The sequence below is a fragment of the Pelophylax lessonae genome (assembly GCF_965119305.1).
Source record: "Pelophylax lessonae genome assembly, chromosome: 4".
Classification (NCBI taxonomy): Eukaryota; Metazoa; Chordata; class Amphibia; order Anura; family Ranidae; genus Pelophylax; species Pelophylax lessonae.
The window spans coordinates 583,363,245-583,373,596 of NC_138771.1; the positions used below are offsets into that span (position 1 = coordinate 583,363,245).

The 10,352-nt window shown below is 41.5% G+C and overlaps 1 protein-coding gene across 1 annotated transcript in view; it reads left to right on the forward strand.

Moving 5' to 3' along the window:
* Nucleotides 1-8,356, forward strand: part of LOC309552800 (UPF0575 protein C19orf67 homolog) — a gene marked incomplete at its 5' end in the record, with an annotated part of 34,797 nt that extends 26,441 nt beyond the window's left edge. The window contains 3 exons of the mRNA XM_082253714.1: nt 1,288-1,464; nt 1,554-1,703; nt 7,810-8,356. Of these exons, the coding sequence (XP_082109840.1) occupies nt 1,288-1,464; nt 1,554-1,703; nt 7,810-8,017 (535 nt within the window). The 3' untranslated portion in view covers nt 8,018-8,356. The remainder of the gene's footprint in view (nt 1-1,287; nt 1,465-1,553; nt 1,704-7,809) is intronic.
* Between the last annotated feature and the right edge of the window lie 1,996 nt (nt 8,357-10,352).

Sequence of the window (10,352 nt, forward strand, 5' to 3'; positions counted from 1 at the left end):
ACCTTTTAGTAGAGTCCAACATTCCTTACCGGAAGCTCTGGTGAAGATCTGATTGCCTACACTTAGATTCTGTCCCTCTGCCCTTTTTAGGGCCCTCCAATATTAAGATATTTCCAATATTCAGATGATACAGAGGGTCCAGTATCCATCAGTTCCCATGACAATCACACAGTGAATGAAGGTTGCCATGGTGCAAGCCCATGATGCCCTGCATCCACAATATAATCCTCAATTTTTCTACTTACGTGACTCTACACAATCCACTATACTGGATACTGGCAATACCCATGTCACTATAATTGGGATGGAAGACACATATTTCACTATACCTGGGATTGATCTTAGATATTGCATTATATCAGGGACTGACCATATAAAATGCAGTATACCTAAACATGACTCTACATATTTCACTATACCTTGGACTGAGAGTATACTTGCCATTATACCCAGGACTGACAATACTCACTATATTAGATCTGGGACTGACAGTTCATATTCTAGTAGGACTGATAATGCTTTTACTATACTGTATATGTCTGTACATGGGGCAAACTTATTTTTGTCATCACAATTTCAGGCTGTGCTTCCAAGTACTGCACAGTGATTGTACTTTAATGTTTTTCTTTTGCAATGCAAGTCTATTAGGCTGGCCATAGATTATTCTTTTTTTTCCAATCAGCCAACAGGCTGATGAACAGATTACCCTATCGACACAAGTGAGGGGGATGGAGGAGTCATCCCCGCTGTGCTATTATATTCTGACAGTGGTGACTCCTCTGCTGTCAGAATATACTGATCAGCGCTGCAATTGATTGTCCACAGCCCGCTGATCGAGAAAACATTTTTCCGCTCTCTCGTTCTACTTCTCTCTAGTGCGAATGGCCATAGATGGATTGAAATTTAGCCGACCCCTGCTGAACTGGCCAAATTTCGATCCATCTAAAGCCAGCTTTAGTCTGCCCTGGACTGACTAATAATAACAATAGATTGCTAGGTGGCTGGCTGATTTCAGCGCAGCATTTGTTGAGCAGAACTGTACACTCCTTGACATACAATTAGTCAGTAAAGGGAGGATCTAAAATGCACGGAAATATTATGCATTTAAGTTTAAAAGACAAATCTCTTTCTGATATACTATAACATAAAAAAGAAACATTTCGTCATTAAACACGCTATTGTTTCCCTATTGTACAAAAGGTAAAGACTTTATTAAAATAAAAAATTAATAAAAAGTATGCAAAGAATTGCAGTGCTAAATGCGTGCTTTGCTGTCTGTCCCCCCAGTATGCCCGCTGTCCTGTGTGGGAGCTTCTGTCTTGGAGGCAGCTATCAAATATCAATCTTCCGATATTTCAGCCAAGCACCATACTCTCCAGCTCTGCCTAACCTCTTCAAGAGACTGCGTTGGAACGTTGAGGTCACGAAAGGGAGTGCTGAAGGAAACATGATCACTACCCAATAGTATGACATTGTATTTATAAACCATGCACCTATCTTTATGGAAACATTTCATTACTGGTCCACCTTAATCTTTCTGCCTTTCTTCACAGTTATTTCTTATGCTGTAGTGAAGAAACGATAATGAGAGTATCTAAACCTATCTATGCACCTGGTCCCTCTGAATCTGAGAAACAGATGGTATGGTCCATAGGACAATGGAGTGCCCTGGATCCAACAGAAGATGCAGATATAGAGTCCTGGTGAGGACGGCATTGGCAATTTGCTATAAAATGGCCTTTAGCTTACAATTATTTGCCGTGTCTATCACAAGGTACACAACGTGGCCAACTTGAAGGGTAACTCCACTTTTGTGTGGGGGGGGGGGGGGGGAATAGCAAATAAAAAAAACTACAACAAAAGTCATATTGTAATTGAATGTTATTACAAATTACATTTCCTTTTAATTAGCACGACCATAGTTATCTGTAAATGCAATGCAATATCACTACCTGGAGGTGTTCTGTACATGGAGGAGTAGAAGAGGACTCCAGTGGCAACCTGTGAAGCTCTGGTGAATTCCATGCCCAAGAGGGTTAAGGCAGTGTTGGAAAATAATGGTGGCCACACAAAATATTGACACTTTTGGCCTAATTTAGACATTTTTACTTTGGGGTGTACTCACTTTTGTTGCCAGCAGTTTTGACATTAATGGCTGTGTGTTGAGTTATTTTGAGGGGACAGAAAATTTACATTGTTATACAAGCTGCACACTCACTACTTTACATTGTAGCAAAGTGTCATTTCTTCAGTGTTGTCACATGAAAAGATATAATAAAATACGCACAAAAATGTGAGGGGTGTACTCACTTTTGTGAGATACTGTATATACATTGAACACCCAGTGGGGAATGTTTTTTTCTCAACAAAAGTAGAGGTACTCTAGAGGCAATTCGGTGGAGGCTTTGAGTTTCAGGCTACATAAAATCATTGTATTGAGTATGTAATTTGTAGGCATTTAAAGGCCTCTAGTTTCAATCTTGCCTTCGATCCCACAATTTGAAAATCACTAAGAAAAAACAGAGACATCAGTGATAGCCACAAGAATTAGAGTCTTTTTTCAGGTAGCTTCCAAAGCCCCATCTAGAAAAAGGATCCCTATTATCACCAAGACTTTGATCAAGAATCAGACCCAGTTACTGCCAATGTTCTCAGAGGGGTTCAGTATCACTCTCTTGTCAATCACAGTTAAGCCTGTTAAACAAAGCTTAATATTTTTAGCTTAGATTTTGCACAATATTCATTGGCCAATTAAAAGTATAACTAAAGTTAAAACTATTTGTTAATTTTGGATAGAGGGGAGCGGGATTAGAACCCCTGTCAGTTTGTATTGCTGTCTGTGGCCCAGTTAGGGAGATCCACTCTCTCTTTGTCTTGTTTACCATTATCATTGAAAGGGAAAGTAAAGAAAACCTTTAGGGTCCATTCACACTAGCGCGACTTGTCAGGCGACTTGGTCGCCTGACAAGTCGCGGTCGGTCGCTCGCCATTGAGTAGTACAGGACCCGTTCTACTAGGAGCGACACAAGTTGCTCCGACTTAGAAAAAGGGTCCTGTACTACTTTGGGGCGACCTGGAGGCGACTTGCATTGACTTCAATTATATGAAGTCCCTGCAAGTCGCGCGTGCACCGCGACTTCACAGGTCGCCCCAGCAAGTCGTGTCGCGCCAGTCTGAATGGGCACTTAGGTTGTCCCCAGAAAAGTAATAAGGGGGGAAATCTTCCAATGGGGGCACTAGTACTGGTGACCTGGGGGTCCTCTAGTTTCCTGTTTGGCTATGGAAGAGGAAGTTATGTATAATCTCTGCAATGGGACACAGATGGCCAAAAAAAAAAAAAATCTTCCAGTGGGTATAATACTTGTTCTATCCGAAATGAAAAAAAAGTTTTGCCTATAATTCTACTTTAAAGTGTTTATTACCCCAACACTTCATATTCATAATATGTGCCTGCTGTACCATGTACCTGTATGAGAAAGTCTCGTGTTCTCTTTGTATTGCTTCCTATATGTGAAATCCCTGGTGTTCCCATTGAAATAAATAAATGCTGAAGTGCTAAACGTGCCTAGATTTTAGCCAGTGTTTATGCACGTTTTTCAGCGTTCAGCACTTTTTGTGGTCAGAAGAACTGCTCTTGAACACAATTGGGTTTTGGGTGTTCAGACAACATCCCATAAACTTCTCTGCTAATAAACTGCTAAAAATACCCATGTGTGCATGGACACATAGGATAACATAGAGGGGAGTTTAAAGGGTAAGTCCAGTCAAAACCCAACTATCGCTAAACCTGCTCTGTGCCACATTCTAAGACTATTCTATCTAAAAACAATATATACAAAAAGAGTCGCGCTAAATTACAATGATGTGTTCTCTCATATATGGACCTCCCAAGCCTCAAAATCAATGCTGAGAAAGAGCACAATAGACACTTGATGGCATCAGCAATGAATCAAAGAGAGATATAAAGTCCACTCTAAGTTCAAAAGAACAGTATTAGTTCATAGAGGTGATGCGATGTAAAGATATCCACCCTGGTGTGTGTTAGGATGACACAAAAAAACACTCCGTGAAACCCTCCACCACATGAAGCCTCTTACCAGAGGATGGGAGGAATTAAGCAGTGAGTAGTTAGAGGACTACTACCACCTGTATCCAGCAAAACAGCTCCAGTAGACTTCTGATATACACAAGGGAAAAGACCACCAAGGTAGATCTCCAAATCAACTGGAATAGGCTGGATCGACTGTATAACATAGGATACAAAACGAAGCAAGCCCATAGCATAATACTGCTTGAAACTAAATTTATTAAAATAGAAATACACTCACCCATAGGTGAACAATAAGAGCCTGTAGCATGATAGATGACACCAAGGAACAGGGCAGGCACTTCCGGTATTCGGGTGTGACGTGAGACGTGGATACGGCTCCTCCCGAAGCTTTTCGTCCATAGACGTTATCAAGGGGGCGTAACGCTGATTGCTGATGCCATCAAGTGTCTATTGTGCTCTTTCTCATCATTCATTTTGAGGCTTGGGAGGTCCATATATGAGAGAACACATCATTGTAATTTAGCGCGACTCTTTTTGTATATATTGTTTTTACATTCCAGGTGTTTTGAGTTCGCTGCTCCTTAAAGGCGCGGGTTCATTTTATTACATATTCTATCTAACCCTGTAAAGTAAAAATCACTGTGCTTACCTTTTCTACACCCGATCTGATCCGGTCCCACACTGAGCTATCAGCAGCGGCTAGTGTGGAGGCGGGTGCAGGAGAGGAACTCAACAACGGAAGTCCCATAGTAACTCTATGGGTGACGACACTTCCCATTCACAGCCATTGTCAGTCCTCTCCTGCACAGACCTTCCGTTGCAGGAGCCCGGATCAGATTGGGTGTAGAAAAGGTAAGTACAGTGATTTTTGCTTTACAGGGTTGGATAGAATAGTCTTAGAATGTGGCACAGAGCAGGTTTAGCATTAGTTAGGTTTTGACTGGACTTATCCTTTAAAGTGTAACTCCACTTTTGTTGAGAAAAAACTTTCCCATCTGGGTGATCTCTGTACATAACAATGATTTAAACAAACGTTGTTGCAGATTCCTACCTTTTGTAATTCTGAAGAAATCATTGTTTGTCCTCTGTGCCTCTGTGCTGAGTAGGTCAAATGGGAGTGGTTTCATAATAATCTATCAGCTGTGGCAGCTGCAGGGCTCTAATGAGGAAAGCTGCTGGGCCTGCAGCCCTTTAGACGTGTTCCAATTGGGAGTATCTTACCAAAAATGACATTTTTGTTGCAGGGGATGCCAGAAATCTGACTTGTATCTTAGTGCAGACTTCTGGGAAAATTGGTGAGCCAATCACACAAGTAGGAAATTATGTTTCTGGGGTGTGGTCAGTATACATTCTGTGTACAGAACAGCTCCAGGCGGCCATATTGCATTGTATTTTCAGAAATTTACAACAGCTGCAGATTGAAAAGGAAAGGTCATTTTTAATAACATTCAATTATAATATGATTTGTGTCGCAATTGTATACGTTATATTGTTTTTTTCTTTATTTGGTATTTTTTCCCCCATGAAAGTGGAGTTACCCTTTAACCACTTTAAGACCGGAAGGATTTGCCCCCTTAATGACCAGGCCCTAATTTGCGATTCGGCACTGCGTTACTTTAACGGACAATTGCAACACTGTACCCAAATAAAATTAATGTCCTTTTTTCTCCGCAAACAGAGCTTTCTTTTGGCTGTATTTGATCCCCTGTGCCATTTTTATTTTTTGCGCTATTAACAAAAAAAGAGCGACAATTTTGAAAAAAAAAACAATATTTTTTACTTTCTGCTATATAACATTCCCAAGAAAAATGTAAAAATCAAATTTTTTTAAAATTTTAGGCCAATTTGTTTTCTGCTACATATTTTTGGTAAAAAAAATCGCAATAAGCGTATTTTGATTGGTTTGCGCAAAAGTTATTGCGTCTACTAACTAAGGGAAAGATTTATGTCATTTTTATTGTTTTTTTTTTTTTTTTACTAGTAATGACGGCGATCTGCGATTTTTTTGTGGGACTGCGACATTGCGGCGGACAGATCGGACTCCTAACTTACATTTTTGACACTTTTGGGGGTAACAGTGACATTACTACAGTAATCATTGCTAAAAATATGCACTGTTCCTGTAATAATGCCATTGGCAGGGAAGGGGTTAACAGTGTTGGTGATCAAGGGGTTAAATGTGACCCTAAGGGAGTGATTCTAACTGTGGGGTGGGCTTGTGAGATGACCATAGAGGCATCCTATATAGCAGGATCACATAGTCTCTGTGATCATCTCAGCAGTCCGTCCTTCTCTGTCAGTGGGGGGAGATCGCCGGTGTCAGGTGGCAATTTGAGCCACTTGACACACTCACTGGCTCCCCGGCTGACGAGCGGGGGCGCTCGCCCCCTAGCCTCCTGAGAGCGAGCGACGTACAGCTACGTCGTTACGCCCAGGAGCGGCTGCCTGCCGCAGTAAATCTGTGGCGGGCGGTCGACAAGTGGTTAACCACTTGCCGACCGCCGCAAGTACATATACTGCGGCGGTCAGCCCCTCACAGGCAAAGTGACGTATATATACGTCACTAGCCTGTGAGGCTCTGGGGAGCGAGCGCGAGCCGCCGGCGGCGCGCTCCCGCTCCCGCGCGGTCACGGGACCCCCCGCGCGTGTGCCCGGTCACTCTGCGATCGTCGGGGGAGAGGGAGAAAGGCAGGTGGCTAGTGTAAACAAGCCGCCTGTCATTCTCCCCTGTGTAGAAACAATGATCATACGGTTCTACTATGTAGGACTGTTGATCATTGTTCCTACAGCTCAAGCCACAGCCAATCACAGTTAGAATTACGCCCCTAGGGACACACACAGCCCCTCCCTCTCAAATAAAGTTAACCCCTTCACTGCCAGTGTAATTTTACAGTAACAGTGCATATGTATAGCACTGATTACTGTAGAAATGTCACTGGTAACCCCAAAAGTGTCAAAAATGTCAGTTAAGGGTCCGATCTGTCCGCCGCAATGTCGCAGTACCGCAAAAAAATCGCAGATTGCCGCCATTACGCGTTAAAAAAAAAAACAACAAAAATGACAAAAATCTTTCCCTTTGTTAGTAAACTTTTGCGCAAACCAATCAAAATACGCTTTTTGCGTTTTTTTTTACCAAACATATGTAGCATAAAACAAATTGGCCGAAAATGTTAAAAAATTTTGATTTTTAAATTTTTTTTTGGGGGGGGGGATTTCATATAAAAAATGTGAATAATATTGTTATTTTTGCAAAATTGACGCTCTTTTTTTGTTTATAGCACATGATCAAAAAATTGCACAGGTGATCAAATACCACCAAAAGAAAGCTCTGTTTGTGGGAAAAAAAGGACGTCAAATTCGTTTAGGTACAGCGTCGCACGACCGCGCAATTGTCCGTTAAAGTCACGCAGTGCCGAATCGCAAAATAGGCCCTGGTCAGGAAGGGGGTAAAATCTTCCGGGGCTTAAGTGGTTAACAGCAGCAGTGTGCATGAGGCCTTATAAAAAAGGGGAAACATGTATTTTATAATGGTTATTTTATATCTATACACAAATGTTTTGCCTCTCATTTATTTTTTAAACTGAATGGGTTGTTTTACAAGGTGATCATTTACAATCCCTTTAAATAAGCTCTTGCCATTTAGAAGTTTTTCTGCATGATGTTGTATTTTTAAATTGTAGGGATTATTAGGGGTAAATTATTATAATCTATCTTCCTAAACCTTCATATTTTATGTGTAATCTCTGCCTGTCTTTCAGGATCTTATGCTCACAGCCTACTGCATACTACAATCTTCTTTTCATAGTTGGCTTCCAGGAACCCTCTCACACTGCAGCCACTGATCTGCTGGTACAAATCTTCAGTGGCTCTAAGGAAAGCAATGCAACTTTGCAAGCAGCACCCCCTGACTTCAGTGCCAATGAGCTAACATCTGATACTCCAGACTTTCCTGAGGTCCAGGAATAGATGGATCATAATGCAGAAGAGAGAAATGAGACACCATAGTTTATTAATGTAATCTTGAATACAAAATATTGTGTAAGGTGACCAAGTCATTGTGTTTTCTCTCTCTGATACAAGTTTGTGAGGTTCCATCAAATTTGTGAAGGCTTCATGTAGAGCTGTCACAAGGCAGCATCTGTGACTGGACGGGTTTGTAATCACAAGTGCGATCTTGTCACGCCTACAAACGTTTTCTCACATTGTCGTGGCATTCGTACATGGATATTTACCCAGCTTACCTCTTCTGGTTAAGCTGTTGTATATGCTCTTTGGCCAATAAACTCAGTGACTTCCCAGGCCACAAAGCAGGCCACAAGGGCAAAACAGTGTAAAAGTTGTATTCTATCTGCAGGAAATATACAGGTGCATCTCATAAAATTAAAATATCATCAAAAAGTTTATTTATTTCAGTAATTCAATTCAAAAAGTGGAACTTATATATTTTATATAGCTGCGTACACACAGAATAATGTATTTCAAGCATTTCTTTCTTTTAATTTTGATGATTATGGCTTACAGCTAGTGAAAACCCAAAATTCAGTATCTCAGAGAATAAGATTATTACATAACACCAATTAAAAAAAAAAAGATTCTTAATACAGAAATGTTGGCTTACTGGCGATCAGCCTGTGGCACTACTGATTTGTGTTATGGAAGCCCAGGTTTCTTTAATAGTGGCATTCAGCTCATCTGCATTGTTGGGTCTGGTGTCTCTCATCTTTCTCCTGACAATACCCCACAGATTCTCTAGGGGGTTCAGGTCAGGTGAGTTTGATAGCCAATGATACCATGTTCAATAAACCAGGTATTGTTACTTTTGGCAGTGTGGGCAGGTAACAAGTCCTGCTGGAAAATTAAATTGGCATCTCCATAAAGCTGGTAAGCAGAGGGAAACATGAAGTGCTCTAGAATTTCCTGGTAGAGGGCTGCGCTGACTTTGGACTTGATAAAACACAGTGGACCAACACCAGCATCACAGACTGTGGAAAATCTTGCATTTCATTTGGAAATGAAGGTCCCAGAGTCTGGAGGAAGAGTGGAGAGGCACAGAAACCTTGCTTGAGGTCCAGTGTGAAGTTTCCGCAGTCAGTGATGATTTGGGGAGCCATGCCATCTGCTGGTGTTGGTCCACTGTGTTTTATCAAGCTCAAGTTCAGTGCAGCCCTCTACCTGGAAATTCTAGAGCACTTCATACTTCCCTCTGCTGACCAGCTTTATGGAGATGTTAATTTCACTTTCCAGCAGGACAGGAATCCTGCCCACACTGCCAAATGTACCAATACCTGGTTTAATGGTCATGATATTACTGTGCTTGATTGGCCAGCAAACTTGCCTGACCTAAACCCCATAGAGAATCTGTGGGGTATTGTCAAGTAGAAGATGAGAGACATCAGACCCAGCAATACAGACAAGCTAAAGGCCTCTATCAAAGAAACCTGGGCTTCCATAACACCTGAGCAGTGCCAAAGGCTGGTCACCTCCAACACACGCCACATTGACGCAGTAGGTTATGCAAAAGGAGCCCTGACCAAGTATTGAGTCCATACTATACGGTACATGGACATACTTTTCAGTAAGTCAACATTTCTGTTTTAAAAATCCTTTTCTTTATTGGTCTTATGTAATATTCTATTTTCTGAGCTACTGAATTTTGGGTTTTCACTAGCTTTAAAGCGGTAGTATCCCGCTTTTTGACACTTTTACCTACAGGTAAGCCTATAATAAGGCTTACCTGTATGTACAAATAATATCTCCTAAACCGGCACGGTTTAGGAGATATTTACAGTGCATGCAGCCGCTCGCGCGAGGGGCGCATGCGCTCTGAAGGTCCGGGGGACCTTCAATTAAGTTGCCGGGAGCTTGCCGGAAAAATCACTCCCGCGCCGTCTCTTCCGGCCAATCAGCGCGCCGGAGCCGCCGAACCTGGAAGAGACGACGAGGGACCATGGCAGCGCCCGCAGCGATGTCCGGGGGTCCGTGTCGAGGCTTCGTTTTAAGGTAAGTTACACATAATGGGCTAGTATGCGATGCATACTAGCTCATTATGCCTTTGTCTTGCAGGTTTTTTTTTTTTATTTTTTTTTTTAGAGTTTACAACCGCTTTAAGCCATAATCATTAAAATTAAAAGAAAGAAATGCTTGAATGATATCACTCTGTGTGTAACGCATCTAAATAAAATATATGAGTTTCACGTTCTGAATTGAATTACTGAAATTAATTAACTTTTTGATGATGTTCTAATTTTATGATATGCACCGGTATGTTCTGTACACGTAAAGAAAATGTGTGGTGTTTTTG